Raw genomic sequence first — 27,287 nt, 5'->3', positions numbered from 1 at the left:
AACACAAGCTGATGTTGCTGCAGTAACCGACGGTAAGAAACTCGACTCTCAATCCTGACGTCACTTCCTGTCCAACACTTACTCTGCTCCCCTAGGGAACATATTTATAGTGACCCACACAAGCACGAGTCTTATTATTTATGTCTAGGATGTCTTATCTTCTTTTTTGTCTACTATATTGGGTAATAGGAGTGTGAATGTGACTATAGGGGTGTTGTTTCATGTCCAGAGGGCTCTAATAATGTTAAACATATTTAGAAGGTCTTAAACAGGTTTTCGATGCTCTAACTATGGAAATATTTGATCTATAAATAAGGAACTTATTGTGGTCGGGTACGGAACCAATTAACCGCAATAAACGAGGGATTACTGTATATGGATCTCTGTGTTCCGTTTGGCCTTGTTTGTGTTGTGATTGGTTCCTGTGTCTTGCCCTGACCCCAGTGTTTCCTCCATCTTGTGTCTAGCCCAGCCGTGTCTTGTTGTGTAATGAGTCTGTGTGTTTAGTTCCCAGTTTTCGGTCTTGCCTTTGCATGTTTTTTGTATTTTGGACTTCTCAAACTGGAATTGTTGGACTAACTGAACGAATTTCCTTTGCTTTTGTCATTCTCTTCATGCCTCTGGCCAAAGTCTCCAGTAAATGTGCACGCAATGGCTAGTGTTGTTTATGTCAGCCAGTCTGATGGTCATCAAAGGCAACAGGTTCCACTGTAATAAACATATTGTTGACAGAATTCCCCAGTGCACGTGTACCTAATGAAAAGTCCTTCTTAAACATTCCTTTTCGCGTCTCCTCCATTTCACTCCTCCTGCTCCTTAACCAAAACTAATCCTGACTGCATTTGGTCTTTGAGTCTCTCTTCGCTTCCGATCTTCCCTTTTTTCTTTGTCGACGCGTCCGTCGTTGGCGAAGTGGGACTAATCCTCCCCTTCTCCCTGTCTCGTACGCTCCTTTAAACCTCCACTCCTCACGCTGCCTTTTTTATGATCTTTCACCAGCAGAGCAAAACTAATCTAGGATGTAGTCTCTTGCACTTCCTCCTGACTCCGCCCACCTCTTTGTCCTATACACTTGCTAAGGGATGAAGGAGGGATGGAAGGATGGAGGAGTGCATGGAGATGAGAGAGGGATGAAGGCTTTGGTACCATGTTTATGTGGCACAACTCTTGACAGCCCAACTTTATTGTGATGGTGCACACAAGAAATAAACCAGTAGGAGCTCCTTCTGCTCTATTCCATGTGTGTCTCTCAGCGTGCGTGTGCGTGTTTTTCCGTGTGTGACATAGCCCTTGACATCCCAACCTTTTTGCGAGGTCATTGTGGATGGTGCACACAAGAAAAAAACTAGTATGGCCTCCTCTTTACCCCATTAGGTGTGTGTGTGTGTGTGTGTCTGTTGGGCGGTGTGCGTATGCGTGTTCTTGTTTTTCTCTGTGTGTGTGGCATAACTCTTGACATCCCAACCTTTTTGTGAGTACATTTTGAATAGTGCACACAAGAAGAATACGAGGATGAACTCCTTATACTCCATTAGATGCATGTGCATGTGCGTGTGCATGTGTCTGCCTGTGTGTGTGCACCTTCTTGTTTTTCTGTGTGCATGTGCGTGCGTGCGTGCGTGCGTGCGTGCGTGCGTGCGTGCGTGCGTGTGTGTGTGTGTGTGTGTGTGTGTGTGTGTGGCATAACTTTTGGCACCCCAACCTTTTTGTGAGGACATTTTGGATGGTGCACACAAGGAAAAAAAAATAGTATGAGCTCCTTATACCCTATTAGGTGTGTGTGTGTGTGTGTGTGTGTGTGTGCGTGTGTGTGTGTGTGCGTGTGCATGCATGCGTGTTCTTGTTTTTCTGTGTGTGTGTAGCATAACTCTTGACATCCTAGCCTTTTTGTGAGTACATTTTGGATGGTGCACACAAGGAAAAATAACAGCATGTGCTCCTTTGTAACCCATTAGGTGTGCATGTCTCTTTCTACGTTTCTTACAGCCCTTGACATTCCACCTATTTCTTAGTGGGAACATTTTGACTGATCACCCACTGATAGTGTGTGTGTGTGTGTGTGTGTGTGCGTGTGTGTGTGTGTGTGTGTGTGTGTGTGTGTGTGTCCGAGACACATGTCCTCTATTTCACTCTACTGAATTGTATTTGAACTGTGATTAAAAGACAATTCCATGCAGAGATGCTCTGTTGTGGGCAATTTAACTTCATCTCACACACACACACACACACACACACACACACACACACACACACACACACACACACATACACCGCCTCATGCTGGTGTGAAGGACAGTCACACTGACATTGCCCCAAGGTCATTTAGCAGTCATGAGTCCCTCTGCATTGTGTCCAGCGTGAGCATGTGTGTGTGTTTGTGGTTTCAAGCTAGAAAGATAAATGCTCAATGACTTCTGGACAATCGCTTGCTGGCTGAGCCCCGCCCATTTTGCATGATGGCGGTCGTGTTTTTCAAACAAAATTGGTCAAATTTGACACACGCATCGCTCGTCAGTCCCCTAAAGGTGTGTACCAAATTTAGTGGTGATTTGGATCAACACCATATAACGTTCCAGACGGTGTTTTGTTGTTGAGCTGTGAGAGAAATTTCCAGTCATTCCGACTTACAGGGTTTAATAACGGCGTGCCATGTGGTATACTTGTCAGAAAAATAATAGCATACCCTTTTGTGTGTAGCGGTTGACGGGTAGAAGAGTCATTCACATTGGCCAATATTCCATTCATGTGGGGATTTTTGTTTGTTTTTAATCAAGGCCTGATTGAAATGTGACCGAAAATGAGCCACGTGGCGTCAATGCTGCTTTTCGGTTGGTCTTTTTTTGCAGCACCACTGCTTGAGCTCGTATTGCATCAGGCAACCATGCTACCAACACACGCACAAACACACACACACTCGCCATCGCTCACCTTTTTTGGCCAACCCCTAAAAACTCCTCCTGTTTTGTTTACGTGGTCCTACTGTGAGAAAGCATTAACGGGCGACTTCCTTTCCCTCTAATTGATTCCTTTTCTCCTTCCCTTCTTTTTCCTGTCATTCTCCCGCTGAGAGCAGTCCGTTGTGTTCTTTTTCCACTTCATGGTTTACTTTTTTTTTTTTGTGCAAAAACGTCTTACATCGCTGCCTTTCTTCAAGCCACCCCACCCCCTCCAACCAAATACCTCTGAACTGGATGAACACACACGCGCGCACACACACACATTCAGCCAAGCTTCGCCAAATCTCCAATCTCACAACTTTTTCCCCCCAATTTGCTGATTTATTTTCATCACCTTCTGTAGTTTTCCTAACTTTGATGTTTGTTAACAAATCGCTCGTCGTCGGTTAGCATTAGCTGCCGCCCTTTATAAAATGGCGGCATCGTGAGAGGTGGAATGGTGGAACGATGCCTGTCAATGCGGCAGAGTGCTTCACACACACACACACACACACGCACGCACACGCACACGCACACTTATCCACGGTGGTGCAGCATGTTTCCGACTGCAGTGCGGAAGAAAAGGCGGGTCGGGGGGGAAGCGGCTTTCTTGCAGACACGCCACCGCAGACGCCATTTTGTGGCAAAGCTCGCCACGCTTTTATTTGTGCCCAATTTGAGTCGGGTCATAACGCGCACGTCCCTCACGCGGGTAAACACGAGGCATTTTTGTGACGCGCAACTTTGCACGACACGCGCCTCGCAAAGTTAGTAGTTTCAAAGTTATTTCCTATACAAAATAAATTATAGCAATGAAAATTATTTTAAAAAATATTTTAAAAATAGCTTTTTAACTGTATGTAATATTCCGTTACAAAAAATAAAGCTTAACGCTTTATAGAATTAAAGTTAACCACAGAAAAATTATTGTACTAAATTAAGACTTTTGTACCTTTTTCCAATGTTTGATTCATTCTAATTATATTGTAACTATGGCATACAATTATTGTATTATTATAGTTCAGTTCTTATTTTTATTACATTTAGACCCAAGTTTCAGTTACCAAATATTGTTTGTTGTTCCTTGTCCTTGATAGGAAAGTCATAAAACGCAACATTTTAGCTTCGAAACCTTTTTTTTTATTATATTAGAAAAACTGTTTTTAGTAACTTAAAAAATAATAATACCTTAACTGATATACAAGTATAAATATATATTTTTACAGGGTATTCATTTTAAAATAATAATGTTGATGATATTATGTTATGATACACAAGTATAATATACTTTAGTTACATTATGATTGAGTGTATTATTTTATAAATGTATACAAGTTTTGATGATTGCCTGGCCAAAGGCACAAGGTTCTGTTGCCATTTTAACTCAAGTAGTTACCAAATATGGTTCCTTTTGTAGAAATAGTGACTTTTTTTTATTAAATTAAATTAAAATGAATTTTTTTTTAATTATTGCAGAGATTTTTTTTCATAACTTTTTCAAGACTATGCATAAATATTACTGTATGGTTGTTAAGCAGTAGTACAGTATAATATGCTTCACTGGTTACCTTTCCTTTGATTGGCTGAGAGATATCACGTGGTTTTACTGCCTTCATGTGTGCTGTCCTTGATTCGAGTTCTTTCCCCTCGATAGCAACTGAAATAGTTGTTTTCATTATTATTGTCGTCCATAATAGATTAGATTTCGATGAGATGAAATTGATCACCTGAGTGTGTGCCCCCAGGTTCCAATAGCAGCAACACACAGTGACAGCAATGTAAAATACAATATATCAATTCATGTTCTTCTTCTGTGATTGGCTGGTAGTTATCACATGGTTTTATAGTGTCTCTTATAGTTTGCGGTGTCCTTTTCCACTCACCTTTCAAATATGGTTCCTCATCCTATAAATGGCTTTTTTGTTGTTGTTGTTGCATAATTTAATCTGTATAAATTCAAAAGGCAAAATTGTGAAGAGCTTGGGATTTTTAACACAATTTTAGGAACGAAACATGTAAAAATGGATTAAAAGCATGCAGCAACAATGGAGTTGATGAACAGCATCGAGTAGAAGTCATTTTTGTTTGCGTTAGGGTTATCTCGCACACATACACACCCCCACACACACACACACACACACGCACACACACGTACATATGTGAGCGTGCTAGGCCAAGTCCCAGCGTGCTATTTAATGCCTGGTTAAGCCCAAAATGGCGGTTAGCTGGAGACAATGATGAGAGTAATTTTGAGCGACAAGGAGGTGGCACACTGATATATTTATTTCCTGCATCCTCACAGCAGATGACTTACCCACCCTGGTAGTGTGTGTGGGGGGGGGGCACTTGACAGCCCACCTTTTATTGTGAGGACATTTTGCATCTAAAAAATGTATCCAGATATTTTCAACCCTTTCAACCCAATTCTTCAGATTGAAAGTTTGTGTCCACGCATGAAGTGCGTGCATGAATGCATCAATGTGTCCTGCCTGCTGATTGGATGAGCCAGGAAAAGGGGGGGGGTGTGGATATACGACTATGGTTGTGTTGGCGTGGTTGTTAGTTTCAATAAAGTGATTGTAGATCACCCACCTTCTCGTCATTCTCTCAAAATCCGGGCAGAAGCTACAGAATTGTATATCTACACAAAAACATAACAATCTGTGGAGGTACAACCTGGAAGAGTTTGCAGCTGCAATTCCCAGCATGCTTTGTTGGAGTTAAAATGACCACTTTTGACTGTCTTAAGCCTCTTTTAAGGTGTTATTTTGTACAGAGGGGGTGTGATCATTTTTAAAGTGGTGTCGTTTTCAGTCATGTACAATGAAACCATTGTTACTTTCAGTCCGAATCTGCTACCTTTAGTAACGATGGTTGTGCAATTAGTGTTCCACAGTGGTGTGGAAAACATGTTCCCCCCTGATTTCCTTTGCATGTTTGTCACATTAAAATGTTTCAGATCATCAAACAAATTAAAATATTAGTCAATGACAACACAACTGAATATAAAATACACCTTCCAAAAAGTCCAACATTTGTCTCATCAGACTACAGAGTATGTTCCCAAAGGTCTTGGGGATCATCAAGATGTTTTCTGGCAAAACTGAGACGAGCCTTAATGTTCTTTTTGTTCAGCAGTGGTTTTGGTCTTGGAACTCTGCCATGTAGGCCGTTTTTGCCCAGTGTCTTTCTTATGGTGGAGTCATGAACACTGACCTTAACTGAGGCAAGTGAGGCCTGCGGTTCTTTGGATGTTGTTGTGGGGTCTTTTGTGACCTCTTGGATGAGTCGTCTCCTGGGAAGGTTCACCACTGTTCCATGTTTTTGCCATTTGTTGATAATGGCTCTCACCGTGGTTCGCTGGAGTCCCAAAGCTTTAGAAATGGCTTTATAACCTTTTCCAGACTGATAGATCTCAGTTAATCTCAGTTATGTTATGTTTTAACAGGGTGGAAACACTTTTTCACACAGGGCCATGTAGCTTTGGATTGGTTTTCTCCCTTAATAATAAAATGTTTCATTTAAAAACTGCATTTTGTGTTCAGTTGTGTTGTCATTGACTATTATTTAAATGTGTTTGATGATCTGAAGCATTTAAATGTGACAAACATGCAAAAAAAAAAGGGAAATCAGGAAGGGGGCAAACACTTTCCCAGAACACTGTAGTACTAACTGCACAACCATTGTTGTGCAATTGCATGCGTGTGAGTGTAAATCTGGGGTGTCCAAGGTTTTCCAGTCTCCAGTCTTTAATATTTGAACTTTATGTTAAGTTTATTCGTGTAAAATTGCACCTTTTTTTCTCATTAGAATACAGCTTTTTCTCTTAATATTTTGACTTTATTCTCATAATGTCTTTTTCCCCAGCTTCCATCCATCCATCCATTCTTTTTCTATGCCGCCTATCGTCATTAGGGCCGCGGGGTATGCTGGAGCCTATCCCAGCTGACTTTGGGCGTGAGGCGGGGTACACCCTGGACTGGTTGCCAGCTAATCGCAGTTTTAGTTTTCCAAAAATGACAACTTCATTATTTGCTTTGTTTTTTTTCTGTTAATATTAAGTCTTTTAAAAATGTCTCTTTTTTCTTTAATATTTCAACTTCACGCTGGTAAAATGACATTATTTTTCCTCCTTATATTCCAAGTTTATTCTTGTAAAATTTTAACTTTTTTCTCATTAGAATACGACTTTGTTAGCATTTGGACTTTATTCTCGTAAAATGACAGCTGTTCTTTCCATTGCTGCTTGTTACTGTTTTTAAAAACTAGAAAAACTATTTCAACATTCATCTTGTAAGTTTTTTTCTGGTAAAATGACTTTATTCTCGTAATATATCTTTTTCCCCAACTTCATTTTCCAACAATGCCAACTTTATTTGTTTTGTTTGTCATATTACGTCTCTTAAAAAAATGTCTTTTTTTCTTTCATATTTCAAGATGTTTGGTATTAAAATGACATTTTTCGTCAAAATTATTCTCGTAAAATTGCAAATAGTTTTTTCTCGTATCAATACAACTTTTTTTCTCTTATTATTGTGACTATTCTTGTAAAATTTCTGCTGTTCTTGTTAAATCATAATTTAAAATATGCTATGGGCCATTAACTCATTCAATCCCAGCCATTTTTCAAGAAGACAACCCCTTCACTAGCAGCCATTGTGGACCATTTTGACTGATCTTTCAAGGCACACAGAATATTGTGTTCTATGGTTATATAAACATGCAACCTACCAAAAGAAACATTGGACTCCCGTCTTTCATCAGAAAAAAAAGTTTGTTTGTACCTTTTTCCGTTGTGTAGTAATCAGCAGTAGAACATTGGTAAGTTTCAGGAAAATATCAGTTCCCAACTATAAAGGGGAGAAAACCAAGATACATTTTAAGCATAACTTTCACTTTGACACAAATATTTTTTGCTTTTGTGACAACTCAAATATCTAAACAACTACACCACAACATAAACAACATAAAAAAGGGGTTGTTTTACATCAATCGTGTGTGCATTGCGTTAAAATTTCCCTACAATGTGTACATTTTTTTTTCGTTTGTGTGGTAGTAACACCTACCTTTTATGCAAGGGCTTCCTCTTCCTGTCATGTGTGTTTCTCCTTCCGCTCATGATGCACTTGTGCCACCTAGTGGCCGGTTTATGGCATTGAAATTGCTCTCAAGCATAATCCATTGGTGAGGAGTTGCATCGTCACCTCCTTTTAGCCTCTCGTACAAAAAAAAAGGTATAAATACGTTGTTGGGACGGGGCGTTTGAGTTAATAAAAACGTATAACTACGTCTTTGGTACTGAATGAGTTAATAACCAGCTGCGGGCTGCAGTTTGGACAACCCTGGCGTAAATGTTTTGAAGTGTTTCCGCCTCCTTACCCAAATAGCATCACCCCATTATTTCCTTTTAGTGCACCACCTGCTGAGAAAGTGACGTCCAGACTCTGACGTCCATCTTGCGCCCCCCCCCCCCCCCCCCCTTTTTTTTTCTTTTTTGTTTTGTCTGTCTGACCTTGTTTTCCATCGCTCCTGAATTTCCTTTATTCCTCCCGTCCACTACTTGGTCTCGCTCTGTCATTTGGAATTTTCTCCTGTTTTTTCATTTCCTGTATACAGTGTGTGTGTGTGTGTGTGTGTGTGTGTGTGTGTGTATAATCCCATCATTCTTACGCTTCCTCATTTCCATAACACTTCCTGTTTTACTACTGGGGTTTTTTTGTGTGTGTGTGTTGCTTTTTTTCCTCGACCTTTTAAGAGAATATGCAGAATTTGGGCTTCATTTTTCATAGCTTAAGGTTTTTTAATAAAAGATAAATGTCTCCCTTGGCTCATTTTTTTTTTGTTGCAGCAAACAGTACTTTTATTGAGAGTTTTGCATGCAAACGTGATGAGTCAGCGACTTTTTTTTTTTGTGTCTCACTTCCTGCTAAAGTTTCTCTCTCTCTCTATCTCTCTCTCTCTCTCTCTCTCAGCATCCAAGGGCTCCAAGCAAAAACAAGGTGAGCTTTTTCGACAACTTTCATCATGAACTTCTCCAACAATAAGTTACATGCTCTTAAAGTGAGTTCAAGTGGCAGTTTTGAGGCCGTTTTCAGCCGTCGACACGTTATAAAAACAGGATGAATGATGATATATTCTTAGACGTCACGCTAGCTTGCTTTGTCACCTAGATAGTGGATGTGGCACATGTTCACCTACATCGGATTGCTTTGAGCATCCTTAATGTACCCATTTCAAATCATTGATTATGGATTATACATGGCATTTCATGAGGACTTAGATTTGTCAAATTGCTTCTTTTTTTAGCGGAAAACCGCATCAGGAAGTTGAAATAAAATGAGGAAAAATAGTTGGGGGGTTTTTCTCCCTTTTTAATATTTGTTGTATCCCTGATTTTAGACAATTATGAGGAAAAACATTTATTCCAGCAATTGCATCCATTGGCAATAGAATCACAACAATAAAGTGAAAGCATGAAATATGTACGGTGCCAGTCAGAAGTTGGAATAGCGGATTGAGAATAAGTAGTAATATTACTAGAAAAATATGTAATTAGTAGAAATAGCCATCATTTTATGACAATAAAGTCCTAATATTACAAGGAAATTCTTTTAACGTTACAATTTTATGATTTGAGTTGTTTTTTTTTTCTCCTGACAAAAAAATACGGTATTAAAACTACCAGAGATGACTGTGAGATTATCTCACCAATTGAATGTATTCTAAATAGAATCACAACAATAAAGTCCAAATATGAAATATGTACGGTACCAGTCAAAAGTTTGGAGACGCCTTCTCATTCACTAGCATGACAAAGTGTGTCTAAACTTTTGACTGGTACTGTATATTGAGAATTAGTAGTAATACTACTAAGGGAAAAAAATGTGTAATTAGTAGGAATAGGCATCATATTATGAGAATATAGTCGTACTATTACAAGAAAATTCTTTTAACGTTACAATTTTATGATTTATGTTGTTATTGGGGGGGGGGGGGGGGGGTTCTCCCTACAAAAAAATACTCAAACTACCAGAGATTCGGGTGAGATTGTCTCACCATATTGAGGAAACTAAATTGTGTGCAGCAATTTAAATCTGATAGAATTACAACAGTAATGTAAAAATAACAAATAAAAAATAAAAAAACGTAAATGCCTAAAGGACCAGTCAAAAGTTTGGAGACACCTTCTCATTCACTAGCATGACAAAGTGTCTACAATGTGTTTTTTTGTTTTTCTTAGTATTTGGACTTTATTCCTGTAAAATTTCTGCTGTTTTTTTTTCCATTTCTTCTGCTGTTTTTGTGTATAATATTAGAAATATTTCAACTTTCTTCTAATAAATGTATTATTGTATTATTTGCAGTAGACTTTATTCCCATAGTATTGCATTTTCTCCAAACTAATGTTCCACAAAGTACAGCTTTATTGTTTTGTTGTCAGATTTCATCTTTAAAAGAAAAATGTATTTTTTTCTTTAATATTTCAGCTTTATGCTACTAAATTGACATTCTTTTTCCTCATAACATTACGAGTTTATTCTCATAAAATTACCACATTGTCTCGTTAGAAGACGACTTTTTCCTTTGAATTTGTTTGACTTTATTCTCGCAAAATATCTGCTGTTTTTTTTTTTTTCATTTCTGCTGTTTTTTTCAAAATTTGACAAATATTTCTTCATTTAAATGTTGTTCTTGTGATGTTTAGACTTATTCCCATAATATTATAACTCTTTCCACAACCTGATTTTCATTCTTTGTTTTGTTTCTCAGGATATTAGGTTCTAAAAAAGGATCTTTTCTTTAATATTTCACCTTTAATGCTGTAAAATGATGATGATTTCTCCTCATTTTCAGGAAATTAACACTTTTGACTTCATTCTTGTAAAATTACTGCTGATTTTTCCGTTATTATTATTTTTTGTTTCTTTTCTTGTTAAATCCTATTTTTCGAATGTGCCGCGGGCTGCAGATGGCGCCCGGGCCGCAGTTTGGACCCCCCTGATGTAGGTACTGGCCTATTGGGCTCAGTCAGGCCCCGCTGACTCACCTTTATGTTGTCCTTTCAGCGACCGCACCTCTAAACGCTGTTTATCCATCAAGGACACCTTCACTTCCTTTCCTCCTCCTCCTCGTCCTCCTGCTGACCACCTGACCTCCTCGCACCCGTCCACCGGCGAGATGACGCTCAGGAAAAGACACCGAGGGGTGATCCGCACGGTCCCGGTCCGTGCAGTGATCGTGCGGACGACGCCTTGTCGCCGCCCGCACAAAAACACAAACGGGTGGATTGCAGGTCTTCGCTCAGGGACAAGAAATCCCACACGGAACTTTGTGGTCTTTCAGCCTTTCGGGATCGCCTCGTCGATATCGCTGCACGTTGCCACCGTTTTTTCCACAGAAATGACGTCATTAGACGGTATCATACTACACCTCCAATCATTAGACAATCCAAATGTCAGCCTGTACAACGGGGGTGGATGATACTGCAAATTTTGGTATCGATTCCATACCAACTAATTACAGTGCCGGTATTAAGATGATTTCATGTTTTTGTGATTTTTTTTTTTCCCTGTTTTTTACTTTTAGCAACAAACAGATTTGCCCGCAATATCTAAATCCAACAATATCAGCAAAATCACCTTCAGCGTCATTGAAAGGTTCCAACAAATGGGCGATACAGTAAATATAGGTATTGAGCCGATATCAGGTAATTACAAGGCCAATATCTTGGGTGATGCCGATACGTGTTCACGTGAACATTTTCAAAATCAGCAAATCATTTTGCATACATATTTAAAAAAAAAAATGACAATTTAAAACGATATCAGCAAAATAAACCAATGATTCTGTTCATCATTCAAAAGCTTTCAACGCGTCTCACAGGACTGAGGGTGGCCGATAGTGGAAATGTTGGTATCAATTTGACACCAAGTAATTACAGGGCCAATATTCCTGATACCGATACTTTTTTACATTTTTCTAAATCACGGAATGTATTTTTAGCAAGAAGCTCATTTGTGAGCAAATGGATAAATACAACAAATAAAACAATATCAGCAAAATAAACCAATGATTCCCTTCATCAGTCAAAGGTCTCAACAAGTCTCACAGGACTGAGGGTGAGCGATACCGCAAATTTTGGTATCAATCCAACACCATGCCGTTACAGGGCCAATATTGCTGATACCGATACGTTTTTACATGAAGATTTTTTTCTTGTCACTAATTTTAATTCGCAACAAACTCTTTTATGATCAATAAGATCATATAAAACAATATCAGCAAAATAATCACATTTTGGTATTGATTCGATACCAAGTAACTGCATGGCTAGTATATACTGATACCGACTTTTGGGACAAATTTTCAAGGTCATTTGATGATTTTACCTCTTGATTTATTGATCAGGATTACAACTACCACAAAATGCAGGGAAAAGATTTTAGGCTCCCAAAAAAAAAAAACAGCATTTTTTCTTAACTTAACGAGCAGTTGAACAATAAAGAAATGCAAAACAACGCAATGATTCCACGTTGTGAAATCCAGCTGATGAAGTCAAATAAAGTCCGGAGTGCAACAGAACTCAGGAAAATGGAAAAGTATTCTTACTCTTTGCTCTCATTCAAATCCTTTCCCTTGTTGCCCTCCCGCGTCCTTAACTGATTTGGTGACGAATAGAATCCCTGCTTTACCAGGCTGGTAAGCAACGCTACGTTACGCACTACTTCATGGGGAGTGCGGCATTACATGTGTCTGTTGTTTAGAGGCTGGGCAAGGCAAGGCTGCTGCGCCCCCTACTGGGATCCAACTGGTTGCACTGGAATGGGACTGGGTTGGTCGGACCTTGGACAGGTTTTGCTTAGTAATAATGATAACGATGATGATGATGATGATAAGTGGACCCTGGGATGCTTTGTCCTCTCGGATCGGACCCCCTGTTGTGCTGTAAAACGGGACATCCCAGCTGGTCGCGCTCCACTGAAGCGGCCCGCCGACGGCTCTTTTTTCCACGCTCTCCGTTTCTAGACTGGTGTTAGCGGATGTGATTAATAAGCGCTGCCAAAATATGCCTTTTCATTGGATTTGATTGGTACAACTTTCCTTTTCAAATCTGACTTCTCACGCAATTTAGTTGTTTTTTTTATATAAATATAGAAATACATACGCAGCTGCTTCTCCGTAAATGAGTTGAATTTAGGAAAGGCTCAGGACGTTTTTGTACTTTTTGGAATTAATTTCCTCATTTTTGATCATTTTTCACATTATGAGAGCCTAAATTTGGCCTTTTTTTGTTGTTTTTTTTAAGCTGTAAGCTATAATTATCAAAATGAATAAGAAATGCATTCTTGAAATAGTTCATTGTGTGTGTAGTCGAGCTACAGCAGGGGTGTCCAAACTGCAGCTCCGGGGGAGATTTGAGGCTTTTTATTGCAGCACATTCCAAAAATATGATTTCATGAGAAAAAAGAAATGGGGGGGGGAAGAGCAGAGCTGTAATTTTCAGAGAATAAAATTAAAATATTAGGAGAAAAATATTGCATTCTAACAAGGAAAAAGCCACAATTTTCCGAGAATAAGCTTGTAATATTATGAGGAAAAATAATGTCATTTTAGTAGCATGAAGTTCAAATATTAAAGGAAAAAAACCCACATTTTTTAAAAGATGTAATATGAGAAGCAAACAAAATAAAGTTGTAATTTTGGGAAAATTTGGTTGGAGAAAAAGTTATAATATTACGAGAATAAAGTCCAAATATTATAAAAATAGTCATAATTACAAGATGAAAATTTACAAGATGAAAGTTTAAATAGTTGTGATTAAAAAAAAAAATTAAGTTGTATTCTAACGAGAAGAAAGTCACAATTTTACGAGAATAAGCTTGTAATATTATGAGGAAAAATAATGACATTTTAGTAGCACGAAGTTCAAATATTAAAAGAGAAAAACAAACATTTTTTTAAAAGACATAATATGAGAAACAAAAAGTTATGTTTGGAAAATTCTGTTGGGGAAAAAGTTATATAACGAGAATAATTTCATGAAAATAAAATCGAAATATTATGAGAAAAAATGGCGCAATTTTGCAAGAATATGCCTGCAATATTATAAAGAAAAATGTCATTTTTAGTAGCATAAAGTTCAAATATTTGTTAAATGTGTGTGTGTGTATATATATATATATATTTTTTTTTGTTGTTGTTTTGACATAATATGAGAAACAAAAATAGCAGTAACTTTACAAGAATAAAGTCGAAATATTAAGGGGAAAAATTGGAATCTAACATGAAAAGAAATCTTAATTTTAGGAGAATAACATCGTAAAATTATGAGGAAAAATAACATCTTAGTAGCAAAGTGGAAATATTAAAGAAAAAGACGCTATTTTTTAAAAGTCATAATATTATGAGAAACAATCAAAACAAAGTTGATTTTTGGGAAAATTAGGTTGGGGGGGGGGAAAGTTATAATATAAGAACAAAGTCCAAATATTCTGGGAATAAAGTCATAATTATGAGAAGATAATTTACAAGATGAGGGTTGAAATAGTTGGAAAATTTAAAGAGGAAAAAAACAGCTGTAATTTTAGAAGAATAAAGTCAAAATATTAAGATAAAAAAAAGTTGTAATGGAATGAGAATAAAGGTAATATTAAGGTAATACGTGGAAATCATAACATCATTGTAGTAGCGTTTCACCTCCATGACAAAGCTGAGATGAAATCCTGTATATAGAACTTGTTAGCATATCTACACGTGCTGCTTTACAAAATATTAAAGTGGCAAAGTTGCTTGCTTTCATTTTTCACTGTGTGGTTTGGACACCCCTGACTTTTTGAATGGACCGACTAAAATAAATGGAAAGCTGCACCTTTTGTATCGTAGATAGCATTGTGTTTTATTCCAAATGTGCTGTGCCACAGTGTAGTTTTGCAAGCTAAATTCATTATTTTGGCTCATTTTGGTGCTTATTTCTGCCTCTGATGCGATAAATTAAAAGAGCAAAGTATATTTAAAAAAAAAACAACATATATATTACAATTCCTGTGCATAGAACAAATAAAACGCACATTAATATGATGGTCTACCTGTAATGTTGGCTTTAAGGATTTTTTGGTAAAACTACATTGTTGCCACTTATGAGTGTCAAAACACTGTCAAGCACCAATAATGCCACTTTTGTTTTTTTTACTACTTTATTTGGGAGCTACCGTCAAATAATTACTGTGCTCTGGTAATGCTAGTTATTTGTGTTTGTGTTTGTGTGTCCCGTTCCCTCAGCGTTCACATTTTAGTGAAGAATGTAGCTTCTTCTGTGAAGAGACAACTGCAATCTGAGCCTTTCTTTCTTCTTGTTTTAATATTGTAATGCAAAATTTAAAATAAAATATGGTTGCATCAAGGAGATTCCGTCTGACTTGCATTGTATCTTTGGTATCTCACACGCACACAAGGTAAGAAGCTGTAGATGAGGGCGCTTGAGATGACCTTGTGGTGTAAAAAGGTCCTTGTATCGGGAATAACCTACAACGTATTGAGTCCAGTGTCTTTTTATCCAGTCCTGATAAGACTCAGATGGAGCCAATGGAGCGCCTTTTATGAATGGACCTTGCAGGCTTTATTGGCCATAAACAAGCGAGTGTGTTTATCACAGGACTGCTGTGTAGTAAATCCAGAAGTGAGCCTCCAAATAAGCTGTAAAGGCATTTCCATTTATATAGGCTGTAATGTCCGAGCTCAGAAAGGCAATTTCCTGCATAACGTGGCTAATGCTGCTATTTCATGCCTGATGATGGTCTCTGTTGATGACACGTTGTTGTCGGCGCTTGTCTTCAGCGGCTTGGGATGGGTGACCTTGATGTCCAAAGCCCGTGTTTCTGCTTTATTTAGCATTCGGAACGCGGGGGTACTTTGAATATTTCAGTGTTAAAGCCGTCTCGAGTGTGGAACTAACTGAGAAGCTGTCGTGGTTTCTTGGAGAAGTAGCAGCAGCGTGATTTTGTTAGAATTATTCGAGGGGGGTCGCGTTCCAGCGAATGGCCAAAAAGCGTACGTAATTGATAACTGAAAAACGTCTATTTCGGACACACGTCTCGCTCCTAAGCGTGACTGTTGGAATTGTTAGATTACGACGTGGGATCACGTATCAACTTGTGTTCACCTGACTGCAGGTTGCGAGGGCGGACCGACTGTGGAAGCGAGTGCTTCCGTAGCCGTTTGCGTCTCAGCACTCGACTGTGGTGCGTTCAAGGGCCGCCGAGCAAAGTGCCAAATCTCAAGGCTTGACGCAAAAAACGTTGTCGGCGAAGTAAAAAGACATAAACATGAATAAATCGTGGGCTTTCTGTGTACATTCGCCTCTCGCTCCATCGCTCTATTGCGGTTTCGGAAGATGAATACATGATCCCTGTTTTGGGGTTGACTTTGGCCAATTGGTCCGCAATGTTAGGTATTTTTGGCCTAAGTTAAGTATTTTCAAGCATAATGAACTACTTAATGTATTTAATGTGTGCAATTGTAACATTGCTTTGCTGCTTTTAAGCACACTCAAATGACTTTTTGTGTGCGTAAGAGTAAACATGCGTCTACTTCCGCTTCACACTGACGAGCAAAGGCGCCATTATGGGCTTCCGAGGATGCTGCTGCTGTTTTGCTCTCTAAAACAACTAAGACGCCCCCGCCGATGATGGAAGTTTGGGAGAAGACCCGATCGGACCTCTAGCTGCTGTAACAACTTCACAAGCATGTCGTTACTTTGGGAGAATGGTGTGGGAATGTTAGCATGGCAAGACGCTTGTGATTGGCTTTGGCTTAGCTGCTTCGCATGCACATTGAAAGCTTCCCTGTTATATACACCTGTCTTATGTGTTATATATGCCTGTCTTATGTTATATATCCCTGTCTTATACAGTATGTTATATTTGCCTGTCTTATGTTATATTTGCCTGTCTTATAAGTTATATATCCCTGTCTTATGTTATGTATCCCTGTCTTATGTTATAAATACATGTCTTATGTTCTATTTGCCTGTCTTATATGGTATATATCGCTGTCTTATGTTATATTTGCCTGTCTTTTATGTATCCCTGTTTTATGTTATATACGCCTGTATTGTTATATAAACCTGTCTTGTATGTTATATGTCCCTGTCTTATGTTATATATGCCTGTCTTGTTATATAAGCCCGTCTTATATGTTATATGTCCCTGTCTTATATTCTATTTGCCTGTCTTATATGTTATATATCGCTGTCTTATGTTATATTTGCCTGTCTTATATGTTATGTATCCCTGTCTTATGTTATATACGCCTGTATTGTTATATAAACCTGTCTTATGTTATATGTCCCTGTCTTATGTTATATACGCCTGTCTTGTTATATAAGCCTGTCTTATATGTTATATGTCCCTGTCTTATGTTATATACGCCTGTCTTGTTATATAAGCCTGTCTTATATGTTATATGTCCCTGTCTTATGTTATATTTGCCTGTCTTATATGTTATATATCCCTGTCTTATATGTTATATATGCCTGTCATGTTATATTTGCCTGTCTTATATATATCCATGTCTTGTTATATTTGCCTGTCTTATGTTATATATGCCTGTCTTATATGTTATATATCCCTGTCTTATATGTTATATTTGCCTGTCTTATGTTACATATCCATGTCTTATATATGGCTGTCTTATATGTTATATAGGTCTGTCTTATGTTAGATTTGCCTGCCTTATATGTTATATATCCCTGTCTTATATGTTAGCTATGTATAGCTTTAGAACGTACAGGAAAGAAAAAGACGTGTGTTCGTGTCTCACATAAGGGTTGTGGATGATGGGCAAAATTCCCCCAAAAATTGCAGCTTTCCTTTAAAGCTACTAGTACAACAAGAAGGGAGACGTGAGCTATTTGTGTTTTACGTGACTGACGACATTTCAATTGTACTTTATTTACAAAGCACATCTCCACTCAGTGTGCTCGTTTGTCATGAAATACCTGCGATGGCATCACTACCATGACAGCATCATCGGCAGTGGAGCCAAAGGATTAAGACCATTCAGAATTAAACTCTATTTTCTTCATTTTCGGGACCTATTCTTGGTTATGGGTAGCTTACCGTGGGTGTAGCACGCGCACAAGATGTCTTTTCGTGTCTCACTACACACACCCGCCCCTCACCCGCTTCACCTGCTCATCCAATCAGCAGTCTTGATGCATTCACGGGCTTGCGGTGAGTCGGATATTTGAAACCCCAACTTTTCAAACTCTTTTCGAAAATGCATGTTTCCTTTACTTTGGTGTTTAAAAAAAAAATCACAGACCTCGGCGTGGGAGCCGCAGGTTGCCGACCCCTGACCCAGCCACTTCATACATATATTCAACAGCAGAGAGTGAGACCTCTTGTCAGTCATAGTCGCTTTGTCTCTGTAGGGGGAGGCGGGACCGCTTGGAGACACACACTGATAACAGCACACAAGAGTGGCGCCTCGTGAGGAGCTATGCAAGGTAACTTGAGAGAAAAAGACGCTTGCAAAGCCAAATGCCACAACGTTTCCCCGTGTGGGAATATCAACATGAACGAGCCGGTATGTATGCTAAATTTATTCGAAAGTGGTAGCAACATAAAAGGCAACAAAACGAACTAGCCCACCTCAAAAATACCCACCCCACCCAGCTTACCCAGCTGGGAAAAAACTACACATCGAGATGCAGAGCTTTCATCCCGACAGCCAACACTCACTGAGACGTTTGTTTGGCAAAGTAAATACAAACAGAGCAGCGCAAAAGAAATGATGCCCTTAAATACAGTTAAAAAGCCAGCATTTCAAGAAATGCTGCAAAGGTTTGACAGACAGTACAAATTGCCTGTGAGTAGATCCATGTCACAATCAGCAATTCCACAACTTTAAAAGAGTGAAAGGTTACGTATTAAAGAAAATATTGCATTATTACCATATATAATTTATTATTATATATTACCATAACATTAGTGGTTTATTTGGTCTCCAAAAATATAGACAATCGTATCATTTAGCGTCAATTTGTGGGACAATAAATATTTTAAAATGCATTTCGTTGTGCGTTTCTTAAAATTAATGTTAAAATCTTGTCTCGTCTCATTCTCGTCGACCCAATCTGGTCACCTGCACATGCGGTTGTTAGTTACATGTGGTTACTTGGTTAGTTTGTTAAGTGTAGCTAGTTAACCATATTCGGTTCAGTTCAACATGTGGCTGTTATGTGATGCTAGTTAGTTCCAGTATGTGTGGTTAGTTCCGTGTGTTTACAGGCTATTGTATTGAGTTAGTTAGTAATGAAAAGACATCTTTGGTGACAAAACAACCCATGATGAGGCAATTTTAGTTTAGAACTTTCTCCCCAAGTTTTTACAAGGCATACAGTATCTTTCCCACTTGCAGCCTTGCTCCTAATTAGAGTGCATTACATTTCCGCACAGCGGGTTCTCTCGCTACTCTTGCAATTGGACCGTCGTTGAATATTAGAGCTCATAGTGGTGGTGTTTATCACAACCAGAGACTATTAGGAGAAAAAACATCACTCGCAGTATCAGCGTCATCAAGTCATTTTCTTTCTTTCAATTCAACTTTTGCATGTGTAAAGTTGGGGGCTGTGTTTGGAACGACACACCGTGCTGCTGCTTAACACCTTCAGATACTGTACCTGTTGTCACGACGCGATCCGTAACGGAAACGCGATGGGTTCTGCTTTAAATGTATGAACATAAATGGTCAATAACCATACTTCGTATATGTAAAAACGTATGCAAAACGTAAACGTCATATCCGGTCATGCCTGATCGAGCCCAAGGTCTAAGGAAAACATATCCTGCCTTTCAGCACCGCCTGGCTGAAATTCAGGAATCCTAATGATACCAGACAACAGAAAGTACTACTATCATTGGCACAACTATTCAAGAGACCACTGGTTATTAACTGCCTGCACTTGAAAAAGGCCCAAAAGATCGCAGAGGACGCTTTATCAACTCGTTTACCTTCACTGAATACGTGATTTTTGATGTGACTATTCCCAAAGACAGTATGTGGCAGCGAGACACAACACAGACACCATCTTCCTGTTTTGTTAGTTCTTTAATTCACTTCAATTCAACAGTGTTTTTCACCTTCTTTATCAAAATGCTGGCCCTTGAAACATTATTTGGGTCCATTTTGGGTTATTGAGGTGAGAAACACTTTTGAATTCAAGAAATAACTCAAAACAGGAAGGTGCTGTCCGTGTAGTGTCTCACTGCCACATCGTGTCTTTTGGAACACTCACATCAAGAAGCACCTTTTCAATGAAGGTAAAATAACCTTAAACGTTCATTCATCCCTTTTGTTCATCATATATATGTATTTATATGCATTTTAAATTGTTTTATGCATATAAAACTATAATTGCCGAGTCCGCCTGAAGTCAGCTGGGATACTGTATGCTCCAGCATACCTAATGAGGATTAGTGGCATAAAAGATGGATGGAAATCTAGAATTGTAAAACTCTAAAAACGTGTTTTGTGTTGACATTTTTGGCTTTCTAGAACGAATTCATTGGATTTACATTATTTTTTATATGGGAAAAATGTATTCAGTTAGCGTCCGTTTCGGTTAGAGTCGGACCTTCTGGAACAAATGAACTACGCTAACCAAGGTTCTACTGTATTTACAATATATACAGACACACAACATGGTTCTTGCAAGCCACGGGAAGCAATGTAAATTCACTGGCTGGAGCTGCGCATGTAAATAGCACCGTGACGAGTGCATAGCTGACATAGTTTGAGGCGACAAAAGGTGAACACAAGCGAGGTGAGAGGGCGTCCTTGCCGTAGGAAGTGACCTTCTGTGAATAAAGGGATTACACAGTCCTTTGGAAAATCTTCTAACAGGATTTCAACTTGTATTGTGAACTTGTACACCACCTCCCAGCGGAAACCTGCTGCATCTTCTCCGCACACTGGAAGCTTCCTTATGATAGGCGCTGACACCAAGGTGGAGGACATGATCGACGGGTATATGCTGTATTTCTGCAAATATGTACTAGTTTCATTGTAAATTTGCTGCCACGCACATTCACAGGTTTAATTTCTCTGCTTTATATTATAAACCATTTGTATTTTTTAATGGCAACTTAAATAGAACGTTTTTGCAGCAGGAAGATGCTTTGACAAGTCGTGATGTTGTGTAACTGCAATACTGTATACTCCAGTGGTGGGCCGTCCTTCTCTGCTGGCCTAAACACTATCAGGAGCACCGGTCTACATTTAGAACATAGTGTAAATTCCAGTATATGTTCCATGAAATGGTATTCATTTCCCAAAAGTCTATTATCATCATGTCGTAGTGTCTCTTGGCTGCAGTGCTTCCAGTATGTGGTATGTTAGATTTCAGTTTCTATGTGTTGGCATGTCAATGTAATCTGCCCAGGGCCTTCAGAATCAGGAGTGCGGGCCCAGTGCGGCTGTTTCTATAACTAATGAGATTTGCCTATTACAATAATTTTTTTATGTGATTGTCATGTCAGTAGATAAATATTGATTGTGAACTTCTCCAGATGATGTTGTAGTGTAGAGGTTTGGAGTTTGAAGTTGTTTTAGCGACAATGTATTTGAAGAAATAGGACGTATTGATTTCTGTAATGCCATGCATTCTTATATTTATATATTTTGTATATTATTGATGGTTTGTATAATTGCGTCATGGTAGTGTCGGTATTAAGAGGTGGATTAGATCTCTTTGGTCCTCCCTGAAGGCCCAGGTATGAAATGCACCACCCACCAATGATATACAGGAAATATGCCTGCAATTGTTTCTTCAAGTGTAAAACTGAATTTAAAATGTGTTTCACTGATTATGAGGGACATAGTATAGGGTTTGGAACAGGGTGCGGCCTGGGGTTCTTTTTTTGCAGCACATTGTAGAAATAAAATTACACACAAAACAATGCAAAAGTGCAAAAAAAAAAAAAAAAAAAAGCTTTTTGCTACTTGTTGATGTCAAAGCAGACGCTGTAGTAATTCTCAATCAACTTTACTAAAAGATGTGTCAGATCAACCCGTGTAGATGTTCTGACCCTTAATCACTGAGCGGTTATGTTGACATTCATTGCATTTGGTTAAGCGCCGGCTTTCGAGCACCGGTTCCGTTCCATAACACACTCCATACACAGAAGAGATCTGTGTTGATATATTTAGCAAGTAAGGGTGCACATTTACAGTATGTGTTTCTTGCATCATGCATTTATTCAGTAAAGCCATCGACAAAGGTGACGAATCAGCCGAATCAGCCCCAACTCCGTAACGCCATGCAATGCACATCTGAAAGCTGTAGAAAACAACAAAAAAAAACCCCTCCATAACGCAACCCAGCCCCTGACCAACATCGGCAAGAAGGCCTTCCTGGCAAAACACGCATGGGTGTCTAAAGTGATGTGCCGCGGCCATCTGTGGAACGTGTATTGTATTATGGGATGTATTCCATTGTAACTTGTATGCATGTTCAAGTAAATGAAACCATTAAGATTGATGACAGTGAATCAAGGAAGTGTGGCTGCAAATGAGCTGACGTTTTCATTGACACACAATGTGAACCTCAGAGTATTTCCGGGTTATTTCGACATTTTTATCATAACAAAAGTGACAAAAAAAGTGATTACATTTTTCCATACTTCAGTTTAAATTTTCCATACTTTTCCAGACGTTTATAAAATTAAACTCCATACTTTTACATACTTATAGGTAAGTCCATTATTTGCGTTTGTTTGTCATTCATAGGGTCTTGGACTGTAACCCCCATGAATAGCGGGGATCTACTGTATATATAAGCCCCCATCTAAAGTTTAGTTGGAGTATAAATGAGCTGTCTCATCGCTTTGCAGCCTTCACATCATTAAAGTGACGATGGCCACAGTATTAAGGCCATTTTTAAATGCATCCCATGTGTGCACATATACAATACGGGGTGGGGGTCTTGGTATCTGTCACACATCACATGACACTTTCTTTTCTTTCATCCACTTTTAAGTAAGTGACACTTTGATAGTGAGCATCCCATTCCTCATGTTCTGCTCGGTTGGTTTTACATTGGGAATTTGCATAGACTCAAAGGTCTCTCACCGCCTCATCTGTCTTTTCACGCCGCGTCAAGGATCCCTTCTTGCCCGAATTGCTGTCTCACGGACTTTCAAGTCTCCTTTTACATTGCAGGAACTGCCGAGGAATCGGATCAGGGCCGTATCTCTCGCTCTCTCTCTCTTTTTTTTTCTTTTTTCAGAGACAACCACATGTGAGTGTCTGATATGGTAAGTAAGCTGGCTGCATTATCAAAGATGGCCACATGTTTTGATACCGAGTATCACACACACACTTAACTGAGATCTGAAGGCTTGCTGAGTCCCGTATCACAAAGTTGTGCCAACTGCAGTCATGAGATTTGAAACTGTGTGATTTGAGAGCGCAGCAAAGAATTGTAGGTCATTTATATACAGTAGAACCTCCAAGGTTGAACACAGTTCCTTCCGTCACGCTGGATAATAACACTCAAGAGCCTTGGCTAGCGTCATTATATCATTCAATACCAACAATGTATTTATCCGTCTTTTACGTTTTTGCCGCGAGAGGCAAAAAGAGGTGATGACGCAACTCTCCACCACTGCATTTCACTTCAGAGCAATTTTATCCTTTATTGGGTGGACTTTTATTGGATCTTTTATTGGATTAGGGACCTTACTAACAGAGTTTTGTTACAACAGTATTGTTGGTCATGCTGTGTAATAAAAAGTACATTCAGCAATACAGTGGTTGCATTATTTTTAATGCTTTGAAGAGCTATTTCCATAACCATATTCAATTCCACAAATCCATGTTTGTAACAAAATTTTATTATTTAATTATTTCTTATTATTTCAAAAAACAAACAACCAAAAAAATGATTGGTACCGGATCGGATCGGCAAGACTATAAAAAAAATCGTATCGGAAGCAAAAAAATGTGGATTGGGACAACCCTAATAAAAACATGTTTGGTGTTAACATTTTTCAGTGTCAGCCACTGATGACAGTATTGATAACTTCCAGTTCTGGTTGCCATTTTGTTCACTAACTCATAGGATGCTAACAAGGACAGATGTTTTCTGATATATATATATATATATATATATATATTGGGGTGTCTTTGATTTCCCCCCTCTATAGGGTGATCATTTTCATTTCTATCAAATGATGTGGCATCATTTTGTTACTAATACATCACCCACTTATTATCAGGAAAGATATTCAAGATCATTTTCCCCCCAGTTTAGATCTGATGTGTTTTCCAAGTGTTCCTCTAATTTTTTTGAGCAGTATAAATACACAGGCCGTTTTTTCCCAGTGTCTTTCTTATGGTGGAGTCATGAACACTGACCTTCACTGAGGCAAGTGAGGCCTGCAGTTCTTTGGATGTTGTTGTGGGGTCTTTTGTGACCTCTTGGATGAGTTTTCACTGCGCTCTTGGATTCATCTTGGGAAACTTCACCACTGTTCCATGTTTCGGCAATTTGTGGATAATGGCTCTCACTGTGGATCGCTGGAGTCCCAAAACTTTAGAAATGGCTTTCTAACCTTTTCCAGACTGATAGATCTCAATTAATCTCAGTTAAATTATGTTTTAACAGGGGGGAAACACTTTTTCACACAGGGCCATGCAGCTTTCGGGGGTTTTCTCCCTTAATAATAAAAACTTTTATTTAAAAACTGCATTTTGTGTTCAGTTGTGTTGTCATTGACTAATATTTACATTTGTTTCATGATCTGAAACATTTAAGTGTGACAAACATGCAAAAAATGGCAAATCATGAAGGGGGCAAACACTTTTTCACACCACTGTAGTTACCTACATATTTTATTGCTGCGTTGCATGTGAGTACTAGCTAGCCAGTTGTTGGGTGCATGTGGTTGATAGCGAAACAAAGTATGTAGACCAAAGAACAGCTAGTATCACACATTCCGGATAATCCAAGTATTCGTCGAGAAGTGGAGTCTGAACCAAAGTGAATGAATAAGAAAAACAAGAAGTGACAAGAAGACGACACAGACTTTAAGGGGAAGGGAAGCATGGGGCTGATGGAGCTGAAACACATCAGGATTAATGAGGCCAAGCAGCCCAGGAGGTGAGACAAGAGAACAAACACGCTGTTGATTGGTTGAGAACGTGGAAGGAACGACTACTTATTAGTGACAGAAAAGGTAAATGACAAAAGACAGCAAGTCAACTTTGCTCATGTTATCCATGTATGCTGTTGTATGGGAAAACATCTTCTGTTTTTCTGATGTACGCTAAACATGACGTTTAAGTGTCTTTTATTATCATTACATTAAAACACAACGTTCTTGTAAGAAAACATCAGCTTTGCTACTTTGTCAATCTCATTTTTCATACATATCTGTACTGGGAAGTTAGTTATATATTATTTTACTAAATTCCACAATACTTTGGTATGCATGTCTGAGCTAATTACAAGACAAGTAAATAATATTACTGTAATATATTTATTTACCTTACATTTCAAGTCCTACACTCAAACTTAAAAATCAGACTAAGATATGCAAAAACAGTTCATATAATTTTTTGCACATATTTATATTCAATATAAAAGTCATTAACACTATATAATGTGTGTTACTGTATTATATTGTATTATTATTATTATTATATAAACAGTATTACACATTATATCAAATATAAAAAAAATTATATAAATAACTGTTCTTGCGTATTTTAGATCAATTTAAATTTTGACTCTTTTAACTGTTGACCCTTTTATGTTATTGTATTGTATTGTATTATTACGATATAAACAATATTACACATTGTATACTGTAGTGTTAATGACTTTTATATCAAATATAAATATGTATACAAAAATTACATTAATAACTGTTCTTGTGTATTTTTGTGACTTAAATTTTGACCCTTTTAACTGTTTATTTGAAGCTCCTAAGTCTGTAGCACTTGAAATGTAAAGTAAATAAATGTATTGCAGTAATATTATTTATTTGTCTTGCAAATAGCTCAGACATACATACCCCAAAGTATTGTGGAATTTGGTAAAATAATATATAAATAACTTCCCATTACAACACTGTGTGAATAATAATAATAGTACTTCACATTTTTATTTTTAACTGTTTTATTATTTGTTGAAGTCATATTTAGAACTATATTTTGCATTTATCTTACATTGCATTGCGCATTTTATTGAATATATTCTAAGCTCATTAAAGTTGACTATCAATAAAATGTATTGTTGTTTTTTGCAGGATATAATTAAAAAAAATAATGTTGTAGCTTATAATTGCACAGTAGTATGACGTGGTGTAGGATTCATGTTGAACGCTGTTTGTAATGCTTGGGTGACCTTTTGTAGGGTCACGAGAAGGGCAAAATATTGAAACATTGTGATGCGTGACTGCAAACGTCTGTACAGCCACAATAATAATACACGTATTGTTCAGTTCACATCTCAAATCAAAAGGTTTTGCTGATATATGGCATGGTCAATGACTACAGTCCACATAAACGTAATTGTGTACATTTTGCAGTCATACCTCACTGCATTTGTTCTTGCTTGTGTGCTCCTTTATCATTGTTATTATTAATAACGTAACGAGGCGTAGACAGATAGGAACAGGCCGACGAGGAGGTGATGATCGCGGCTTCAACAGAGTGTGAAGGCCCGCCGTGGAGCCTCTCGTTAGACAGCCGCTTTATTAGTTACCAGGGCCGGCATCGATCCCTGCATGCCGCGCGGCGTCGACACTCCTCCAGGCGGGGATAGAGAAAGAGAAAGCGTGGATCGATAGGCTTGGATTCAATCATGTCTGGAAAAGGGAGAAGGTAATTTATTGTAATCAGCGGCACTAAATGGAAAACGTGAGGACAACGCGCCCATGAGGTCCGCCAAGCGAATTACAAGTAAGTGGAAGTAACCCTAGAGGTTTAAACAACTCCAGTGTGAGTGTTTACGCGACGCAATTGAGATAATGTGTTATTAACACTTGATAATGAGATAACAGAGATTTCATGGCAGAATTAAAGCTGGAAATTTATCTCGTAGACTTTGTATACCTTCTTTTTCGAATAATTTTCTTAACGTGTAGGTCTTTACTTCCTGTTCCTGTTTCGTTGACACACTAAGTGGGCGTGGCTTGTGTATGCCTTTTTTCATTGGTGTAAAACTGTTGTGATTGAACCCACTGACATTTAAATCACGGTGAAGAGTACAAATAATTTATTTACCAGGTACTTTTAGAAAGTATATTTAATTAGGTTTTTAAAATGTAATTAGTCATGTTTTAT

General features: G+C 38.3%; 1 protein-coding gene across 1 annotated transcript in view; it reads left to right on the top strand.

The window, feature by feature from the left end:
- The window catches only part of si:dkey-246i14.3 (ephrin A4), a 60,503-nt gene extending 46,418 nt beyond the window's left edge, over positions 1-14,085 (top strand). Inside the window, exons 4-5 of the mRNA XM_054781481.1 lie at positions 8,909-8,935; positions 11,003-14,085. Of these exons, the coding sequence (XP_054637456.1) occupies positions 8,909-8,935; positions 11,003-11,088 (113 nt within the window). The 3' untranslated portion in view covers positions 11,089-14,085. The remainder of the gene's footprint in view (positions 1-8,908; positions 8,936-11,002) is intronic.
- Positions 14,086-27,287: the final 13,202 nt, after the last annotated feature.

This window comes from Dunckerocampus dactyliophorus, chromosome 7 (assembly GCF_027744805.1).
Source record: "Dunckerocampus dactyliophorus isolate RoL2022-P2 chromosome 7, RoL_Ddac_1.1, whole genome shotgun sequence".
NCBI lineage: Eukaryota > Metazoa > Chordata > Actinopteri > Syngnathiformes > Syngnathidae > Dunckerocampus > Dunckerocampus dactyliophorus.
This window is presented reverse-complemented; position numbering and strand designations above follow the sequence as displayed.